This window comes from Amia ocellicauda, chromosome 16 (assembly GCF_036373705.1).
Source record: "Amia ocellicauda isolate fAmiCal2 chromosome 16, fAmiCal2.hap1, whole genome shotgun sequence".
In the NCBI taxonomy this organism is placed as follows: domain Eukaryota; kingdom Metazoa; phylum Chordata; class Actinopteri; order Amiiformes; family Amiidae; genus Amia; species Amia ocellicauda.
The window spans coordinates 8,412,698-8,436,319 of record NC_089865.1 but is presented as its reverse complement, the minus strand read 5'-3'; the positions used below and the strand labels follow the sequence as shown (position 1 = coordinate 8,436,319).

At 36.6% G+C, this 23,622-nt stretch overlaps 1 protein-coding gene across 1 annotated transcript in view; it reads left to right on the top strand.

The window, feature by feature from the left end:
- The window catches only part of thsd7ba (thrombospondin, type I, domain containing 7Ba), a 110,087-nt gene that overhangs the window by 66,889 nt on the left and 19,576 nt on the right, over positions 1-23,622 (top strand). The window contains exons 15-18 of the mRNA XM_066688515.1: positions 13,741-13,746; positions 20,320-20,453; positions 21,862-22,015; positions 23,282-23,423. Of these exons, the coding sequence (XP_066544612.1) occupies positions 13,741-13,746; positions 20,320-20,453; positions 21,862-22,015; positions 23,282-23,423 (436 nt within the window). The remainder of the gene's footprint in view (positions 1-13,740; positions 13,747-20,319; positions 20,454-21,861; positions 22,016-23,281; positions 23,424-23,622) is intronic.

Genomic DNA, 23,622 nt, shown 5'->3' with positions numbered 1-23,622 from the left:
AATTTCATTACAGCAACTCATAATGTGACTCAGTAGTGTGTATGACCCCCACGTGCCTGTATGCACTCCCGACAACGTCCAGGCATGCTCCTGATGAGACGGCGGTTGGTTTCTTGGGGGATCTCCTCCCAGACCTGGATCAGGGCATCAGTGAGCTCCTGGACAGTCTGTGGCACTACTTGGCGGTGTCGGATGCACCAATACATAACGTCCCAAAGGTTCTCAATTGGATTCAGGTCTGGGGAACGTGAGAGCCGGTCAGTGGCATCAATGCCTTTGTCATCCATGAACTGCCTACACACTCTGACCACATGAGGCCGGGCATTGTCCTGCACCAGGAGGAACCCAGGGCCCACTGCACCAGCGTAAGGTCTGACGATGGGTCTGAGGCTTTCATCCCAGTACCTAACAGCAGTCAGGGTACCGTTGGTTAGCACGTGGAGGTCTGTGCGACCCTCCAAGGATATGCATCCCCAGACCATCACTGACCCACTGCCGGTAATGCTGGATGATGTTGCAGGCAGCATAACATTGACCATGGCGTCTCCAGACTCTTTCACGTCTGTCGCTGTGCTCAGTGTGAACCTGCTCTCATATGTGAAGAGAACGGGGCACCAATGGTGGACCTGCCAATTCTGGTGTTCTCTGGCGAATGCCAATCAAGCTGCAGGCTGCTGGGCTGTGAGCACAGGTCCCACTAGAGGATGTCGGGCCCTCATGCCACCCTCATGGAGTCTGTTTCTGACAATTTGGTCAGAAACATGCACACCAGTAGCCCGCTGGAGGTCATTTTTTAGGGCTCTGGCAGTGCTCCTCCTGTTCCTCCTCGCGCAAAGGAGCAGATACCGTCTGGGTTGATGCCCTTCTATGGCCCTGTCCAGCTCTCCTCGTGTAACGGCCCATCTCTTGGTCTCTCCTCCACGCTCTTGAGACCCTCAAACCTTCTTGCGACAGCACGAATGGATGTGCCATCCTGGAGGAGCTGGACTACCTGTGCAACCTGAATGGGCTGCAGGTACCGCCTCATGCTACCAGTAGTGACAAGGACACTAGCAAAATGCAAAACTAGAGAAGAATCAGTCAGGAGGGATAAGGAGAGAGCAATTGTCTGTGGCCACCACCTGCAAAACCATTCCCTTTTTGGGGGTTGTCTTGCTGTTGCCTCTCCAGTGCACCTGTTGTCACTTTTATTTGCACCAAAACAGGTGACATTGATTCACAATCGCTTAGGCTTCCTAACTGGACAGATTGATATCCCTGAAGTTTAATTGACTTGGTGTTATACTGTGATGATTACGTGTTCCCTTCATTTTTTTGATGGGTGTAATATGCATTTAATTGATGCAACAGTCTATTTACTGTTGTTATAAAAGCCCACATCTCTTTTGCTCATTTCTCCAAAATGATTTGGGCTCTAACTGCTGTTTGCTATGTATTGCAATTCTTGTTCACTAATTTGCCTGTACACTACAATTGCTGTATTCATTTATGTCATGGCATACTAGCTCAGCTCATAACATGCAGGAATTATGTTCTTGTCACCAAGAAAACTGATTGCCTCAACTCGTCCTTCCCCATACTTCTATTGTGAGTTGGCCACATGGTAGATTAGAGGCTTGTACAGCTGTATTCTGTATTCTGTATTCACCTGTTTTAAGAGCTGACAGATTGGTACAAAAGATGATACCAACTGAGGGTCATTTAATTTAACATATTTCATTTTCCTGTCTAATTTTTATTTTATTTTACTTTATTTTGTGACAGCATTGTTCCTCTGGGGTTATTGTTTATAAAGGAAAATTGTATATTGCATGCCTTCTGTATGCTTGAATGGGCTGTAAAGGACGTAATTCATTTAGAGGTCAGTCTGCAGATGTTACAGACTGCATGAATATATTTAAATGTCTTCTCATTGAAATATGTGTACAGATGGTTAAATACCCACTAGCAGTCTTGATATGCATCTGTTTAACTGACTTTTAATAACCCACCACATCAGAATCATAGTTTCCATTTGCTTTTCCTTTTTTAATATAAAAATATAAACACTTGCTATTCTAAATTAACATATTTCATAATGAAAACAGCTGGAATCCTACATCATTTCTGGCTTTAATAGTGACTTAACGCATCAACATCCCAGTGTCTTTGTATCTGTCTGCTACAGAACAAGGTGCAAAAAATCAAACAAACAAAAATATAAATGTTTTTAATCCTCCACTTTGATTAAACAAACAAACAAAATGCTGGCCCTACTGACCAAGTAAGGGTATGTATAATATTTAGTATATTTCATCTGCTCAATATGCTGTTTGACCTGATGCAACTCACATTTATTGAGTTTTCAGTATTAACATCTTATTACTGTCTGAGCTTATTCTCACTGGTTTCCTTTACAACAATTGAATCCATAAACTGTTATTATCAGTAAAAGTATTTTACCTACCATATATCTTTGCATATATTGCGAGAAATCTACGGTACATTTGATTAACTAGAAGATAGGGGGTCACATTATATGCAAGTCCACAAATATAAAAAACTTCCAGATGGCCAGATTACTTGCAATAATCATTCATTATACCTTGATATACCCGATATGCCACATTTACATAATAGCCATTAGTTACTGCACCATTAACAGTACTTATTCAAATTAAATTGTTTTGTAAATATTAAATATTAAAATCGCTCCCTTTTAACATTGTTAAATGTAATTAAAACAACATATTAAGCATACATACTTCGGATGGCTGTATTTTGGTAACTTTTGATATTATTGTTAACTACCTACCTACCTAAAGTGGGCTGCTCCTTCTGTATATTGTATAGCTCACCAAAGATATATTATTACATTATTTATTATATCACCCCATATGCCACTGAAACATGAAACCATGCACCATACAATGAGTTCCTACCATACAATATCCCTAGCATAAGTGGCATCTAGTCACAAAGATAATCTTCAAAATTCCCATTTATTTAAAATTGTCAAGTAATTCATAATTGTTATCCTACATTAGTTTGAAAATTAGTCAGAAAAGAAAGTGATGCAATGATGCAGGATTTAAGTTACGTGTAGTTAAGTTCTCTGAGGAACATAATAATAGTGCAGCTGCATGGCTGAAAGTAATGCTCTTGTTTCACTCTGCAGAAAATGCCGAGAACTAAACCGAAATCAATGTCTAAACTAATCGTGCAAAAATGTGAAATTATAGGATTTTGGGATGAAGTTTGGATAGGTCATGCTAAAATATGGTAGTAAAAGAAATATCTTCTGGGGTCACATTATATGCAGACATTATGATTTTGGATATATTTTCAGTCAACATTGTTGCGTTTGCATTACATGCAAATCACAATATATACAGTAATGAATAGAAGTTGCTTTTCAAATCAGAAATGTATGTATTCATTTATATGCTATATAGGTTATATATACAGTACTGTGCAAAAGTTTTAGGCAGGTGTGAAAAAATGCTGTAAAGTAAGAATGCTTTCAAAAATAGACATGTTAATAGATTATATTTATCAATTAACAAAATGCAAAGTGAGTGAACGGAAGAAAAATCTACATCAAATCCATATTTGGTGTGACCACCCTTTGCTTTCAAAACAGCATCAGTTCTTCTAGGTACACTTGCACAAAGTCAGGGATTTTGTAGGCATATAGTCAGGTGTGTGATTAAACAATTATACCAAACAGGTGCTAATGGTTGTCAATTCAATATGTAGGTTGAAACACAATCATTAACTGAAACAGAAACAGCTGTGTAGGAGGAATAAAACTGGGTGAGGAACAGCCAAACTCAGCTAACAAGGTGAGGTTGCTGAAGACAGTTTAGTGTCAAAAGTCATACACCATGGCATGACTGAGCACAGCAACAAGACACAAGGTAGTTATACTGCATCAGCAAGGTCTCTCCCAGGCAGACATTTCAAGGCAGACAGGGGTTTTCAGATGTGCTGTCCAAGCTGTTTTGACCACGCAGTGGTCGGCCAAGGAAACTTACTGCAGCAGATGAAAGACACATCATGCTTACTTCCCTTTGTGGCCTTCATGGAAGACTTGCGGCCAAAAAGTCATACCTCCGATGTGGCAACAAGGTCAAGCGACTCAACTATGCATGAAAACACAGGAACTGGGGTACAGAAAAATGGTCGCAGTCAAAATTTTGAAATATTTGGCTGTAGCAGAAGGCAGTTTGTTGGCCGAAGAGCTGGAGAGCGGTACATGAATGAGTGTCTGCAGGCAACAGTGAAGCATGGTGGAGGTTCCTTGCAAGTTTGGGGCTGTATTTCTGCAAATGGAGTTGGGGATTTGGTCAGAATTAATGGTTTCCTCAATACTTAGAAGTACAGGCAGATACTTATCCATCATGCAATACCATCAGGGAGGCATCTGATTGGCCCCAAATTTATTCTGCAGCATGACAACGACTCCAAACATACAATGACCCCTATCTTCAGCATAAAGAAGAACAAGGAGTCCTGGAAGTGATGGTTCTGTTCACTCACTTTGCATTTAGTTAATTGATAAATATAATCTATTAACATGTCTATTTTTGAAAGCATTCTTACTTTACAGCATTTTTTCACACCTGCCTAAATCTTTTGCACAGTACTGTATATATACAGTTTCAGACAAAATCTTTGCATTGTTTGTGATGCAGTGCTACTCACACTTTGATTTATTAGCATTGTTATACAAAGCTAAACTTATTTACATATCCAAGGATACATAAGTATTGGTACACCCTGTCTGAATTTACCTGATATATATAATAGTATAAACCTGTTTTAATAGACTTTGAAAATATAAATATAAATTGACTTAGATATACAGAGATCGGTGGAATTCAAATCAGAAGCAATTGAGTGGTTGTCAGCAAAATAAGAATCATTGTTTCCTTCTTCCTATGTCAGCACTATGTTTGCATAGCTACTACATTTTGTTTATCTATTGTATGTGGTCTTTACTCCATTAAGTATTATATTGACTTTTTCTGCAATCTCCCTCACTGCATAACCTTCCGTGTGAATGGTAACTATGGACACCTTTTCATTGTATTGTATCTTTCCTTTGAGCCATGGTGAATTACCATACAATCTTATATTGGATAAGATTTCCATGATAGTAACTAAAGGCAAAAAATACCAGAAAAACATCTTAATAGCATTTCAGTAAAATGTGTCACTGTTTGTATGCACAGTTCATGCAGTAGCCTACCTTAGCCCACACTTTTCATCTCTCCATCTTTTCATCTGTTTATAGTGGAAAACAGCACTCCTCACACACAGGAAAAAAGATAAAATGTGACTTTGCCTGTATGTTGCTATAGGCAGGTTTGATAGAAGTTTAATTTTAATTCTGTTAGTGAAATGGCTAACTCATTTACTTTAATGATTAGCATTCAATATGTCAATGCACTATTCACATTTAAATTATATTTTGTCTTTCAAAATGTAACCTTCACTTTATAGCTGTGCCTGTTTGCAAATCATGTCCACTTCCTCTAAGTGTAACCTTTTCTAACGGCAAGCAGTATCTATGGCACTGCTGTGAGTTCTCCAGAATCCCCACAGCAGATGTTTCTACAGCCTATGTCATAGCTGCCTAAAATTGCTCTAAAATATGACAGAGATAAGATTTATATGCTCTAGTCAAAGAGCTTTCTGCTGGAAATTGAACTTGCACCCCTCCCCTGCACACACACACACACACACACACACACACACACACACACACACACACACACACACACACACACACACACACACACACACACACCATCTGATTGGAAACTGCAGAACATTAGACAGATGAAGGTGTCATTTTGCAAATTACACAGGGATGGACCAGTGGGAATTTACTTTGTTTTTTCAAAGGTTTTTATAATAGTCATACTTCTGCTAATATATTAGCATAATGCATCATATTGGTGTGGTGAAAATGTTTGAGAAAATATTTAAGTCAAAGTGCAGATAATTTAAAAACATTACAAATTTTACAAATGTATTGTTACTCAGATACTCAGAATATATCAGGGTGTTTATAATTCCTGCTTGCTTTCAGGTCAAAATTGTTAGTGTCATCTTCGTCTGATGCTGACAGACAGTTATCAAAATGTTATTCCTGATCATTTGCTTTCTGCCATATTGAAATAACTGTGTGCTCTTGAAAAGACTGGACTTGACTGATTGAAACTGCATAATTGAATAAGAAAGATACATATTTAGTCAGTGCTTAATTGCTTCAGAATAATTGTGAAACCACAGACTGTCGGCTCCATAAAAAGTAATTATACTTTTTTCCAGAAGGATTTTTTTTTCTTGATTATTAGTTTGTTCATACTGTATATATAGAATACAAATACTGTTATGAGCAAATGAATACTCAATATATTGTTTACTCTTGGTCCTCTATTAAACTCCAGCTGAAATTGTGTTCCCATAAATAGGGGTACTCTCTCTCTCTCTCTCTCTCTCTCTCTCTCTCTCTCTCTCTCTCTCTCTCTCTTTCTTTCTTTCTTTCTTGCTTTATATTACATCCAATGATCTAGTAACAGATATTTTTCTGTGAGCTTCCTATGAGATTTTGACAACTAAAACAGGTTACATATTTAATAGCGTGATAACCTGCTGAGGAAACAGTAGTATTAATCCATACACTTTTAGCCTTTAAGTCACCGTTCATATCCGCTACATGATCCTGGTGCAGCAGTCCCTCATGAATTCATAATACGTCTGCCATCAAAGATACAGTGGTAGTTGAAAGTATTCGCAGCCTTCATTTAAACTAAATTAAATTCAGTGATTCATTCAGTTTAATAAATGTTTTTAATTACACACTACTTATTTATCATTGATATCCTTTCAGAGCTTGTTGAACACTGGTTAAGCCTAGAGACAATTGTAAAGATTGAACTGAAATTATACAGGGGATGTATAGGCAAACAAGGGAAAGATAGGAAGACACATGATTTGATTTTGTATAAAGGTTATCTATATTAATAAGCCCCTTTAGAAGCTCACAAGGGCTTCTATACACTGAGAAACAGGTTTAAATGAGACATTAATTTTACAAAAACGATTTACATTTCCAACAGTGACCAGTGACATCTGAGATCAGACTACTTATTTTACAAACAAGAACAAAGACTAACAAACATACAAACAAGCAGAATTGACTAGAGATCTACTGACAGTTCCCCATCACAGATAAAATAAATCTTTGTGCCTCCAAACTTACATGTGAATTTCAATACAGGGATATTTTGTATTTACTGCTTGCTGAGCAGATAAGTGAAACACTGTAATACTTCAGTGATGATGTTTCTTTGAGTCTCGTTCTCCGCAATCATGCATAGAGATTATCTCGAGCCTCGAAATTAGAACCCTACGAAATTGGTAGTTTCTTGCATCTCTCATTAAGATTGTTTCTTTCCTGTTTACAGGAAATATTTCCTTATCTGTAACATACCAAAAGGTTCCTTATGAAATGACCAGTATTTATTGAACAAAGTTTTTCAATATGAGAATTTGGCAGTGAATAAATTAAGCTTGAGTTTGCATTTGGATTTCAACCATTATTAAGTGTTTATCTGAACTGTCTAACCGGTATCAATGCAGTGAAACTGATGTTAAGCTTAAAGAGTTCAGCTATAAAATATATATTTTTCTCTTTGATCAACTACTTTTTCAGATTATGGCTTATCCGCACCATAGTAAACTGTTGTGGACACATTCAGGCAGTGTTTTATTAACTGTAAATTGCGGTTTGTAAAGCACTGAACTGTGATGTGTAGAAAGATTTGTCTGTTTCACATTTTATTTTGTTGGACAGATGTGAATGTTATCTTATGTTGCAAATAGGTAATATGCCCCTTTGCATTACAGGTCACAAAATAACCTGCATATTGTTCTGAGGTTCCCAAATGTCAAAAAGTTGATTTTACTCCCAAGCATATGCCAAAACCAAGATATGTTAGCAATTTTACAAAGGTTAAATAAGTCTGTGTTGGATAATTATTATAACAAAACATGAAGAATTAAAATTTTGCAGTCATGAATGTGATGTATAATTGTTACATTGATCTTTAAGGATTCAGATCAAAAAATGTATGTATGGTAGACCTATTTGGTATACTTTCCATTACTTACTTACAGTTATAACCCATCTTTTGTATTTTGTATACTGAGGTAAGTGACATTCATGGTATTTACCAAGTTAACAAAGAAAATGTTGAAATTACCTACTCAATCCATTTGCAACCCTTTATCTTGCTTTCCCACATATGAAATGCAGAGTATTTTAACAGTAGTACTGTCTACTTTCAGTCTGTCTAAGTGCTTTGGAAGGTGACACCTAACAGTTTTTGCTGTTATTTAACCGTGATTTTATCCTTGAAAGCTGAAGATCTCAAGAGAAATTATAGCACACCAATCACGTTTTTTTTTAATTAGAAAACTGAATCTGAATGAATACCAATCTTGCATTTGGCTTACATGGTAGAAGTGTGAATTTCTGTGTCTGTGTCTAGAAGCTATTTCAGTAGATTTGATTTCAATGTTTAGTTTGCTGGTGTAATTTCAGAAAAGCCTTTGCTTTTAAGTGAGGTTGTTCATCAGCTCTATTGAGGTCAGAGATTGGAGATTAGACTAGGCACGATCCAAAATGTATTAGTTGACATATAGTTGTCATTTGGGTAGTGTGTTGCTCAGGTTTCCCAATGTTTTAATGTTGTTATACTGCTACGATTTTAATTGCATGTTCCAGAAAGAGATGTGCAATAATGTATTGATTTTTGTGTGGTGAAAGGAAGTACTGTTCATTTGTTATAGTTCAGGGAGATGAAATGCCAAATCTAGGAAACTTAGAGCAGCAAACAACGTATTTGAATTTGTCCTCCTGTAATTCCTAGCCTCTTTAGAATTCTGCCAGTTTTTCAGATATCAATACAAAAGCATTTTAGTAGGTCATATTTCATATAGTGGCTGCATCACTTGAACAAATACGTTTGTTGTAACCAAAAAAACATTATGTTGTTAAGCCTTTGTTTTAGGTTTCTTAGATGTCCTTCTGGTATTCTCTAAGTGTATTAGAGCCTATCATGAAATAGACATTTATCTCTTTAAGTTGTTCGGCTGCACAATTGTTTTTTTTTATCACATTGAGGGGCACAGTGACAGTAATGGCACAATCTATTTCAAGTTTTAGTCAGACTGTGACAGTTAAAGAGATTTATAGAAAGAATCCCCAGCTGTGGAGCTTACAATCATTGGGTTTCCTTTGGTTTAACTGTAAATCTTTCATTTACAGAAAATGAATGCAAAGGTTAATGCTGTCTCTCTCATGCTGCTGAAGTAAAGCTTCACAATAGAAGACTGTGGATGCTACTATTTATTCCCACCTTATAATAGAGGTCAGGGATATTGTATTGTTTGTGTTGGAAATAAACATAATATTTTTTAAGATCTATAAAATATATTTTCAAATATACCCTATCATTATCGCCTGAAGTTGTCTTGTATTCAGTCTTATATATACAATAAAACGTTCTTATGTAACAATATTAATAATAATAATACAGTCAAATCTGTTTCACTCTGATCAGCTGAGACCATGGGAATGTATCTGAGTTAAAAGTAGATCGTTTTGTCGATGGTGCAATAATTTGAAGAAAATCTAGCATCAGAGATCACCGGAGCAGTGAACAGTAGTAGAACATAGAATTGGACTTATATAATTCCTAATATTAGGAAGACTGCTTAATTTTCTATTACAACCGTGATATATAATAAACATAATCAAAATAAAGATTATTCTATTTAACTCATAAGTACATAAGAAAGTTTACAAATGAGAGGAGGCAATTTGACCCATCGTGCTCGTTTGGTGTCCATTAATAACTAAGTGATCCAAGAATACTATCCAGTCTATTTTTAAATGTTCCCAAATTGTCGCTTCAACCACATCACTGGGGAGTTTATTCAGATTGTGACAACTCTCTGTGTGAAGAAGTTTGTGTCCCCGGGTCCGTGTGTCCCTGCTGATCTGGAAATGCTCCTCTGGTTTGATGTGGTCGATGCCCTTCATGATTTTGAAGACTTGAATCAAGTCCCCATGTAGTCTCCTCTGTTGCAGGGTGAAAAGGTTCAGTTCCTCAGTCTCTCAGTAGGACATTCCCTTCAGACCTGGAATAAGTCTGGTTGCTCTCCTCTGAACTGCCTCTAGAGCAGTTTAATTAGTTTTTTAAATTATTCTACAAATACATTTTATCCTGTCCTGGCTTTTCAAAAGATATCATTTATTAAGCCTATTTGCTTTTTAAAAGAAGGTTAAAATTGCATTCTATTTTGGAATTTCTTGATTTAAGATTTTGTTGTATTTCCAAGAAAAAGCCACTTTATCCTCCACAAACGGGCCATTTAAATCTAAATAACAATTGATTGGCACTTGATTGAAGTATGTCAAAATCAGAGTATAGCCGATCCGATTAAAGCAGGTTTAACTATAATAATAATATGAGTCCAGTTAGGGCTGTGCGATATGACGATATATATCGTATGACGATAGAAAAACGTCTATCATTTCATATTATGCTCTATCGTTTATATCGAGGTGTCGCAAATCCCACTCTTTACGGCAATATTTTTCGTCATTAGGACGCTTTGCGTTCTTCCCGGTTCTTCCACATGTGTCGGATGCAGGTAAGAAATGTGCATCAGAAACACAAACAGACATGGAGGAGAGTGAACTGACACAGAATAACCAAAACAGACAAAAGAAACTTTAATGCGCAAGCGCACACGTTCCGCCCCGCTGTCGTCGCCGGGCTAAACTTGATCTGCAGGCACCACCGACAATACGCGATCGCACCGCCCACCCCCGCTAATTTAGATGGATATAATTTGTATAAAAATTTAAGAATAATAGTTTGTTTGCATTTTAATAAATTGCACATCAATGCAAACAGAAAGTTTCATTAGATGGTGAAGTGGTACAACAACTTTTATTATTATTATTATTATTATTATTATTATTATTATTATTATTATTACTATTTTGCATTAACACGTGCTGTATCGGTAAGTAGAATCGAAACGCGACAGTCAGAGGAGAAATGTCTCTGTCTAGCAGATGCTAAATGCGCCACTATAAACCCAGATGTGGTAAATCTGCCTGAATCTATAGCATTTTACAGCGCATGTCTTGCGGGATTACTATTACTTGTGTTGTTGTTACGTGACAGTAAATCATGTGTATATGTATGTATGTATATATGTATATACATATATATATATATATATATATATATATATATATATATATATATACACATGATTTACTGTCACGTAACAACAACACAAGTAATAGTAATCCCGCAAGACATGCGCTGTAAAATGCTATAGATTCAGGCAGATTTACCACATCTGGGTTTATAGTGGCGCATTTAGCATCTGCTAGACAGAGACATTTCTCCTCTGACTGTCGCATTTCGATTCTACTTACCGATACAGCACGTGTATATATATATATATATATATATATATATATATATATATATATATATATATATATATATATATCCCATAACATAACACACGTAATAGTAATCACACACCACTTGCGCTGTAATATGTTGCATTCTGCATATATTTACTAAGACAGCCTGATTAACGCAATACTTGTAGTTTGAATGTCTTTGGACTTATTTTGTAGCTTGATTGGATATAAATATATATATATATATATATATATATATCGAGCGATATATCGTGTATTGCCCAAACTTCTAAAAATATCGAGATATTACTTTTAAGTCATATCGCCCAGCCCTAAATCCAGTCAAGTTAAAATTTCAAATTCAGGATTAAGGCACACTTTATCAGGGATGGAAATATATAGTATCAAATGACAATTTAATATAGAATAGTGTAACTTTATATTTATAACTTTAGGTTGTTTTTACAGTATTGTTACTTGTAATGCAGCAGCTAAATTATGCACTACAGTTAAATTTAGCAGTGAAATTAAGGTTACATTTTGGTACAGGCTAGCATTAAGGTTAGAGTCCCAGGATGTTATTTGGCATAAAAATGGGGCAGGTAAATTACTGATGTAATGCATTAGATTATAGTGATAAATCTATTTTCTGTCTCTAATGCATGATCACAGTTCAGAATAAAGATTATGAATGCTGATTAGGTGTTAGGCTAATTATTGTAATTTATATGTATGAACTGAAGAGTAGGATGTTTAAGAAAACAATCTCCATAAAATAAATGGAAAATCCAAACTTTGACCAAAGTTGAATCAAGCTACACATCGACTAGAGAGCCAGATGAAGGTCTAACAGTATTGACAGTATCGTTTTTAGAAAGCTTTATTTTTTAGAAATGTATCAGAATTTTGCATTTAAATTAAGTTAGACGTTTAGGATTAGGGTTAGAGTCCCCAATTAACTTTCTTTAAATTTAGAGTTGCTTTTCTATTAAGTGAACTGAATTAATTGTAGAATCATTTGGGTCTAGCTTGATGTCAGCATATGGTCTCTGCTGTCAACACTGGAAAGTAGTATTCTGATTATTATATAGATGTTAGGCTAATTCTATAAGAAATTAAGATTTGGTTATTTATGAAAATAGTCATAGTAAAAAAAAAAATATTCCAATCAGATTCTTTTTCCCAAGATAAGATTCAAGCGTTGTTATGTTTTGCTATGCAGATAACATTTTGAACTTCAGAATTGCTATACAAATAGAAAACAAAATATTTCCATGCCTGGTATTCACATTCAGTTGACTTCAAGAACTGGAAAGCCAAACTACAACTCCATGGCTGACTCCTGTGGCACTCTGGGAGGAACTGGCTTTAACACCTTGGTGATTACCTACCAACACACACATGATCTGCAATTGTCCAGTCTATTACCAGCTATGGGAGACTTGTCACATTTTATTTTGGTAGTGTGTTGTGTATATAGAATTTTAATCAGTTACAGAATACAACATATTTAACAAAGTCTCTGGAGATATGTAATATACACAATAGTTATTTTTAATAGCTTGCAAATGCATGCTGTGAAAGAACTGGTATACTCCAAATCCCCAGAGACGCTATGGGATGCTGCACAGTTCCTCTTCTGAAATACAGCAGGCAAACAAACTCCTGCTGGTGACATTCTATAACAATGGTCAATGGCCAATAAGATGGGTCAATGATTTTTTTTTAAGGTACAGGAGTAATTATGTTAAAATTAATATCCTTATGTCTCCGGAAGTTCATGGCTAGTATTGCAACCTTAAATCACGACTTCTCGCTTGTGCTTTTGTGTTAAGGTGTTACAGTGTGATGTTGCATTGTAGAAGGGATAATAGTAAACCAGTGATCTTATTCTGAAAGTCTACAATGCTTGTTTTGAATAGATGTTTATCTCACTAGAGAAACAGATCTACTTCATTTTCAATAAACTCAATAAATGCATTTGTCCACAGCATTTATTTCTTCCCATCCCCATCAATCATTAAATCAGCCTCAAAAATGGTTGAAACTGTTTATGAATTGGGCATGTTTTCAGATCATTTGTATAGATTATAAACATAGCTCAACAGTAAAGGAAACTTAGCACATTTTGCAAGCATAAAATGAAAACTAAATATACAAACTAATGGATATATAATTTTTTCTTTCCTTCTGCTTGTCATGCACTGCTAATATGGACGTCTACAAAGGCTCAGGTTAGTGATACTTATTCTGTATTTATATTGTACCTTCCTTAATGGAGTCGATGCATGCAAAGTCAGATGCAGTTAGTTGGATATCCTCTCCCAGACCCGCCTTTGTATCAGAACAATAGTTTATTTCATCACAATTTCTAATGAAAGAATTGTGAGAAAAATGACACAGTGCGCTCACTAAAATTCCATCGCCATTCCATCTCGTGGCCCTATTCTGACATTTATTAAGAATCATGGGACTTCATTATCTAGTGAATAGTAAGTAAACCTTTAAAATAATGAATCTCCTAGGAGCTGACCTTGTATTTTTTTTTTCTTTAAAAAAAGAAAATCGGAACCAAATGTTTAAATTAAAGTAGGACAACAGTTTGCAGGAGGGTTATTTCAGAGGAGGAAAACAATAGCTTGTTTGTTGTATGATTACCCAGAGTGCTTTTTGTTATCAACTCAACTAGTGTATTTCTTTTGCGTCTCAGTTTGTCGTTTCCGACCATTATTACTCAAAGAGGGGAAATGCTTATGGTTGTAGTGTACATATTTGAGTGTTGAATATCAAGTGGGTTTGAAATAAATAATCTTAAAAAGTTGCAGAAACAGCTATAATGTATTATACTTCTACTTGACCTAGAGATAAAAAAAAATATTGGAATGAGTTTTGTTTTCCTGTTGGTTTCTTTCACACAGTAACATCAAAATGTTTTGCACACTGTATAGACCTCACAGCATGTGCAAAACTATTTGACAGTTTGGTAGTTTGTCTTCATCTTAAAATCTGAGAAAGGCTTAAGGTTAATACAAATACACTTGTCTTTCATGAAAATCGTACCTATCTCTTTCTCTTTATAGAATGTTAAAAAAAAATTGCCAATAGCAATAATCACAGCATGTAATACATTACTAAATATTATATTTTTTCGTGTTAATTAAACTTTAAGTCAGGACGGAGTCATTGTTATAATCAGATTGTTGAAGTAGGCTGTGTAGAGCAATGTTGAACTCAAATAATCTTGTTGCCATAGTGACATATGGGAATGAAGCAATAATATAAAGCTGCAGTTATTAGGCCAGGCCAGCTGAGTTAGCAAGGTTGGACGGAAATTGACCTTGGATCTGTTTTTTGTTTTGTTTTGTTTTTTTAACTAAATTGACTTTCACATCATTTGAATTGTGTATAATTTTATTTTTCAGAAATGTTAATCAAAGCATTTGCCAATACAGAGGGTCATTAACCATATTAAATTAAACTTATCAATTCAACAAAAGTAAAGGCATTTTTGTAAAAAATAAAATGATGTACAACACTTAGCTTATACAAAAAATGTATACATATGTTATAAGATCAGCTTATATGAACAGTTTCTCAATCAGTCATTCAGAATTAATAGGAGGCCTTATATAAAATATTTAAGTAAAAGACCTTTGCAAGATAAAAAGCAGCACCATGCTGTGTTACAAACAGAAAAGCATTCATTCTGAAATTGATCATACAGACTTTCAAAGGGAAGGACCAAAATGTTTGAGAGATTGTTCACATAAAGCAGGTGTAAAGGGAGGAGAGACGTGGGGCAGGATTAAATACAAAAAAATCGCAAGGTGCGGACACAAATAGTTGCGAAAGAGTTGCAGGAGGGAATCAGGGAGGATCCTGTCCTGAGGGCGTGGATTCTGAGATGGGCGGGCACCGTGAGAGGCACCACGGAGGTGGCAGAGCAGGACGGGCTGCGAGAAGCTGCGATGGGTCAATAAAGCAGATAAACACAACGATCTGGCGCTCCGTGCTGTGAATCCACAACACTACAAGCCTATACTTCTTAGCGGTTACAAATATGAGTAGAAGAAAAGATAATAAAATAAAAACCAAAACCGCCAGTGATGAAAGCTGTGTAGTTAATATTATTATTATTATTTGCAGACGCTCTTATCTATGCGTTATCTATTAGCGGGTGGATCAATGGTTGGGTGAATAACAGATCAATGTCAATATTTTATTCAGCGTCCACTTCCCAGCTAACGCGTTGTGACAATGTGAATGTATTTATTTACATAAATAATAAATAGTGGTTACATTTATCATTGGAAGAAACTAGCAACTTTTCATTGGAAATCAGCTGTTTCCGCAACTGATGTTGGAGTTTCTATGTGAATGCAAGTCTCCTGTTATGATGCTATTCGACCACCAAGCCCCCTACAAGATTATCTGTTCAGATCATTCTTATTTTTCTAAGATTATATTTTTTTCCAATCCTAAATGTATCTGCTACATTGTGCAAATTTTCCTTTAACGGATTCTGTATGTATGTATGTATGTATGTATGTATGTATGTATTTATTTAATCCACCCAATGTGCAGTGCACAAACCTCATACACTGGACATGTTGGCTTGCAAGTTACGCATCCATATATACCGTAAAATTTCCAATACTTGCCAGGTCTCAAATAGCAGCCCATCTCTAATAAACGCCGGGTTATGCGTCTTTTTTGTTTTCAGTAAATATATATACCATATATTAATTTAAAAAAAAAACAACAACACTCCTGTTTTTATTAATTTATTTCTCACTTTAACTACAGTGAGGGAATAAAGTATTTGATCCCCTGCGGATTTTGTACGTTTGCCCACTGACAAAGAAATGATCAGTCTATAATTTTAATGGTAGGTGTATTTTAACAGTGAGAGACAGAATAACAACAAAAAAATCCAAAAAAACGCATTTCAAAAAAGTTATACATTGATTTGCATGTTAATGAGGGAAATAAGTTTGATCCCCTATTAATCAGCAAGATTTCTGGCTCCCAGGTAACGAGCTGAGATTAGGAGCACTCTCTTAAAGGGAGTGCTCCTAATCTCAGCTCGTTACCTGTATAAAAGACACCTGTCCACAGAAGCAATCAATCAATCAATCAGATTACAAACTCTCCACCATGGCCAAGACCAAAGAGCTGTCCAAGGATGTCAGGGACAAGATTTTAGACCTACACAAGACTGTAATGGGCTACAAGACCATCGCCAAGCAGCTTGGTGAGAAGGTGACAACAGTTGGTGCGATTATTCACAAATGGAAGAAACACAAAATGACTGTCAGTCTCCCTCGGTCTGGGGCTCCATGCAAGATCTCACCTCGTGGAGTTTCAATGATCATGAGAATGGTGAGGAATCAGCCCAGAACTACACGGGAGGATCTTGTTAATGATCTCAAGGCAGCTGGGACCATAGTCACCAAGAAAACAATTGGTAACACACTACACCGTGAAGGACTGAAATCCTGCAGCGCCCGCAAAGTCCCCCTGCTCAAGAAAGCACATGTACAGGCCCGTCTGAAGTATGCCAATGAACATCTGAATGATTCAGAGAAAGTATTGTGGTCATATGAGACCAAAATCGAGCTCTTTGGCATCAACTCAACTTGCCGTGTTTGGAGGAGGAGGAATGACCCCAAGAACACCATCCCCACCGTCAAACATGGAGGTGGAAACATTATGCTTTGGGGGTGTTTTTCTGCTAAGGGGACAGGACAACTGCACCGCATCAAAGGGACGATGGACGGGGCCATGTACCGTCAAATCTTGGGTGAGAACCTCCTTCCCTCAGCCAGGGCATTGAAAATGGGTCGTGGATGGATATTCCAGCATGACATTGACCCAAAACACACAGCCAAGGCAACAAAGGAGTGGCTCAAGAAGAAGCACATTAAGGTCCCGGAGTGGCCTAGCCAGTCTCCAGACCTTAATCCCATAGAAAATCTGTGCAGGGAGCTGAAGGTTCGAGTTGCCAAACGTCAGCCTCGAAACCTTAATGACTTGGAGAGGATCTGCAAAGAGGAGTGGGACAAAATCCCTCCTGAGATGTGTGCAAACCTGGTGGCCAACTACAAGAAACGTCTGACCTCTGTGATTGCCAACAAGGGTTTTCTTCCATTTGCAAATAATCGCACCAACTGTTGTCACCTTCTCACCAAGCTGCTTGGCGATGGTCTTGTCCCTGACATCCTTGGACAGCTCTTTGGTCTTGGCCATGGTGGAGAGTTTGGAATCTGATTGATTGATTGCTTCTGTGGACAGGTGTCTTTTATACAGGTAACGAGCTGAGATTAGGAGCACTCCCTTTAAGAGAGTGCTCCTAATCTCAGCTCGTTACCTGTGTAAAAGACACCTGGGAACCAGAAATCTTGCTGATTGATAGGGGATCAAATACTTATTTAACTCATTAACATGCAAATCAATTTATAACTTTTTTTGTTGTTATTCTGTCTCTCACTGTTAAAATAAACCTACCATTAAAATTATAGACTGATCATTTCTTTGTCAGTGGGCAAACGTACTATATATATATATATATATATATATATATATATATATATATATATATATATATATACACTTTATACTGTGAAGCTAAATAAACCAACTTCATTGCAGTGATTGAACTAACTGTCAATTGCAACATAAACAATGCATTAATGAAGTTGGTTGATGGTTTGTTTTAAAGCGTATTGCCACGGTTTTGTTGAAGTGCTTTTTGTTTATTTAGCTTCACAGTATATTGAATCTTAGACAGCTAACAGAATTACCGGTATGTTGTTTTCAATCCAGTGTATAGTTCACCATACATTGAATGTGATTTGTTTGAATCTTTGGAAAGCAAATTATTAAAAAAATAATAATAATTACAAAAATAAATAAATAAATGTCTGGCCTATTAGCCTACTACAATTAAGCAATGTTTCCAGGCTCTTCTTACCCTGCTTGAGTTCACGATGTCTTTTTATTTATGAACGTTTAATACAATTGCCGGTCTCCAATTGACGCCGCAGCTTTTTGCAGTTATTTGGAATAAATGCCAGGGGCGTATAGTTGAAGTTTTACGGTATGCCTGTAGCAAGATTTCTAGGCTGTATGTGAATGTGACAACATGAATCAACTCGAGAACTGCTGTTATGCTGATATATTTTAACAAGAATATGTATGTTAACCTAATATAAATGGATACTGGCTGGCATTACATGTGCCCTTCTGTTGGATATACCCCATCTGGAAACAGCTGTTTGCCCACTTTAAAACTGAAAGGAAAACAGCCCACCTTTTCTGTTATGTGTAGAACTTTAAACTAATGCCAAATGTATCATGCATGGAAACACCCACCTTATACAGAATATAGGCTGAATATACATAACTTTGTAGTGAGTACGAGTGAGGTTTAATATTTACTCAATAGTTGGCACTATTCCCACGAAAGATGTGTAGAAGGCAACCATTTTTAAGAAATACAATTGTTTTCAGAACAAACAAAGCAACAGCTGAATAAACGAACAAGTTAATTCGACATCAAGTCATGAAGAAATACGTAAACGAACAATAGGCAACGTTTCATTTGTATTGATGCTGTGCGCAACATATACTTTGTGACGCGCACTGCACACCTGTGTTGCAGTTACTGCAGCAATTAGCAGTTATTTCGCCTGGACACACAGAGCCGAGGAGGCTCGGTAATGAACCCACCGAGCAGCGCCTGCGCAGACCTGTGCTGGACGGGCTGTCTTTAGACTTCGCCACAACCGCAAGAGGCTATAGACACCTCCGAAGTGTCTAAAACTAGAGCAGCTGTGAGAGCATTTTCAGGTTGTTTTCTCGCAGATATTTTCTTGATTTAATACAGCAAAAATGGGACCACTCCCATTGTATTGTTGGGCAGGATTAACCAAAATTTTAACCAGCCGCTAATAGCAAACTGTTTGAAAGTTTTGTTTCATTATCTCGCGTTGTGCAAGAAAGGAGCTGCGAGGAAGTCGTTCCGCTGCGCAAATGGGGTCAGATTTAATCCCACGATAGTTTAGCAGCGTGATTTCCATTCGCAGACAGGCGAGCGACTCGCAGCGCCAACATTTTTGATTTAATCCTGCCCGTGGTGAGCGATGACTCATTTCAGATGTGTTTCATGTCATAATTAGTGTTTTACAGAATGTTTTCCTCTAAAAATATCTGTGATGGATATTTGAAGAATATATACAAGACCACCAGATATATATCAATGTTGTATTTCTTTTTAAATGAAAAGAATCTGAAGTTTCACATTCCTCTGCATTTGGAGCCTGTACTATATTTGTCAATGTCTGACCCGTAAAGAAGACTGGCAATTATGATCCATGTGGTTCACATATGAGTCATGTAGAGGTTTGTGTATTTGCAGCACAAAATCCAAAGCCCAAGGGAAGCCAAAAACAAGATTTAAGGTTGTCAATTACTGTTTTTTTTTTGTCCAGGGAAGTTTCAGTATAACAGACCACTGCAGCACAATGTTCAGGACTTATGCTGGTTTTGTGACAGGTAACGGGGGGAGGCTATTGTGCCCTCAGGCAGGGGAACAGGAATTTTCTTCTCATCACTAGAATGCCAGTCATTATGGGCTGCATTAATAATGTATAACTGAAGTGAAGCAGAGATAGGGAGAAATGTTCAAAAAGCAACACCCCCTCCAACCAGGTCAAAAAGGACATAGCATTCCAATAGATATATTATTTTTCTACTTAAGTACCATTTTGTAAGCGAGATTTCTTTTGTTTTCTTCATATTTGCAGGTGTATGAGGCAGTCCCGTGTTACAGCGAATGCAGTCGGTACATCTGGGTGATGGAGGCCTGGTCCGTTTGTACGATTAACACTGTGGACAAAATGCCAGATTGCGGAGAAGGAGTACAAAGCAGAAAAATCAAGTAATATTCATATTGTCATGCCTTATCTTTCTAGTATCCCAATTAATTGTGTATAGGTATATCTATATGCTGTGTTTGAATTAATAACTTATCAGATAACATTTTAAATTCAATTTGATTTATTTCTAACATTTAATTGGTTATTTGTTTATAGGAGTTCAGCATAACCACCTTCAATGAATGTCTTTTGAAGCCCCATATCTTATAACCATATCCCTGTGTTTTCTGTGACTTTTTTCTTATCAGTTGTAACTCGACTGTTATTCCGTAGATGTCCCTGCAGCCTGCTAAGGTGTAATCATTAAATTAACAATTAAGAAATCATCAAAGTGCACTTTGAATAATTACAATTACATAAATGGTAATTGAATCAATTGAAGCATTAAAAGTCAAAAACATCACAATCAAAAAGCATTTAATTGAGCTAACTCACGCAAAAATATACACTGAGTGGCCACTTTATTAGATACACCTCCCCTTTTCATTAAATAGACTGCGCAGTCAGTGACAGCAACGCATGTTCAGACTATGCTGTTTAAAGCAGGTACCTAGGAATTATGTGTGTGTGCCATTCAGAGGGAGAATGGGCTAGACAAAAGATTTAAGCGATTTTGAAAAGGGCATGGTAGTTGGTACCAGACGAGCCGGTATGAATATATCAGAAACTACAACCCTGCTTGGTTTTTCACGTACAACACGGGTCATGGGTGCATCGAGAATTGTCCACCGTCCTGAGGATCTGAAACATCTCAATGATGGAAAAGGTGGGGTACTGACTTGGCTTGTGTAGAATAACAGACAGGCTACAGTCAGTCAAATAACAGCTGTTGCACAACTCCTTGCACCTGGCCATGGATAGCGTATGGCAGCCAACAACCTAACCACGATCCACTCCTGTCAGTGAAAAATAAGAAACTACAGTTATAGTGGGCTAAGGAACACCAACACTGGGCAATGGAGGATTGGAAAAACTGCCTGGTCTGAGGAATCCCGGTTCCCACTGTTTCCATTTATTTGAGCATCATCCTCATGGTCATCATCAATCCCTTAGTCGAGGGAGTCTAGGCCAAAATAAATTCTATTTACCTTTTGCTACATACATCTAATGAGGTTGTCTGAACTCCTGAATTGCAGATAAACAATTTTATAAAGAGGTAGTACAAGACAGAAACATAAGGTCCTAAGATCAGAGTATGGATTCTATATAATTGCAGTATGTTGTCTTGAAATATAGTAACAGCAGGAGGAGGAGGAGAAGTATTTCTATAGTACATTTCAGATGCTTTATATCAGTATCATTCTTTGACTGACAAAAATACATTCTCCTGTTTTGACTGTGAAAGCAAGAGCTGCTATACCTCACTAAGGCGATGCATGCTTTACACATAGTACATATCCATATCCCTAGGTGTGTGAATAACACAGGAGAAGGCCCTGGAGAGATTGTGGATGATGAACTGTGTGACCAAGAGGAAATGCCATTCAGGGCTCAGACCTGTTTTCTCCCATGTCCCGATGACTGTGTGATGTCCAGGTGGAGTGAATGGAGCAGATGCCCAATGGTAAGAACATAAAGATTATTCCCTTCTCACCTGTATTTTATTGTTTTCATTATTTAGGTTGTCCAGTGTCAGAATGTTAAATATGGAGGCATTCAAAATTACATTTTTTTAATGTTTTACTGATCTTACCCGAGTAGTTTTTCATGTCACTGATGGAGCTAGGAAGCCATGAATTAAAGGGTTTTATAAAGTTAAGATTACAACGTGATGTACCTGAAATACACCATTGCTAACCATGAAACGTTCATCAGCACCCACGATAAACTGACCAGTTATCTTTCACTTTTATAAAGTGGTAATTTACATATATATGATTATTAGAATTTGCATGTGAAATGTGGAAATGGCCGTGTTTTCCCTGTGATTTTGCAATTTTATGTAATTTACTCGCATATTTGGGCTTTACCCTGTCCTTCTCTGTGGTCATTTTCTTTTGGCCGCAAACCTGATTCCCAAGGTTTTCGGCTAAACGTGCACACGCATCATCATGCCTTAAGTAAACTGCATGTAATCTCACCCATTGTTTCAGCCCATTTCATTTTTTTATGATTATGCTTATATGATTTATTATCATTTTAAATATTGTTTAATCAAAGCTCACAAAAGCTCTTACATATGGATTATAGATTGTGATTTACCACCTGACTAATACCCACTCTAACTAATGATTATAGCCACCTGTTATTAAACCCACGGATCAGGCCAGTTATGCATGTAAACAGTTTCTCATTAAATAGTTACAGTGACGGAGATAATTATTATTTTACCAATAATGATTTCCTTGAAATTATGGCTTACCACATGAGAACCATACTTCATTACCATTCTTTTTGTATATATATATATCAGAAATTCCAGATTCATTTTGACATATTTTGCTCCCATTATTTCTAACATTAAAATGGTGATAAAATCAGTCAGACAATTCCTCTAACTGAACGTGTTTTCATCTAAATTTAGTTCCATAAGATTATAACATTGTTGTATCAAATTTAAAGTATTATTTTGACCCCAGGCATATTGTGGCTTACCAAACACTAAAATCAAAACTGATATCAATGTTTCTTTGAATGAATGTGAATGTAATAATTTGTACAGATGGGAGACTGCATTGTATGAAGTAGACATTTATATTGAATATTTGAATTAAAATCTATATAATTCAATGATTGTTGCTTTTAAATATATCATTATGTATAAATCATAACCTGTATATAAAACAAATTTTAAAATAATAAACTCTTTTTACTTCATGATTTATTATAGCCATGTGACCAAACAGGAGTAAGAAGACGGATAAGACAAACCCTTAGACTCCCGCAGACTGGAAAAACATGCCCAGAGGACTCTGAGACTGAACCTTGCATTCTCAACACAAACTGCTTTACTTACCAGTACAATGTTTCAGGTGATGGGCCAAGCTTCTGTGTGGGGTGGAGTGTCATGAGACAACTAACTACTTAACATTATACATATGGATTGTGTTTATTTTATTATTTTTTCATTCTTCAATTTTTTTGAACATGACTGGAAGATGTTAATGTCAGATTCTGCAGAGGCCAAGAAGTTTCATTGATTGCACATGCAATTCTAATGAACAAATTTAC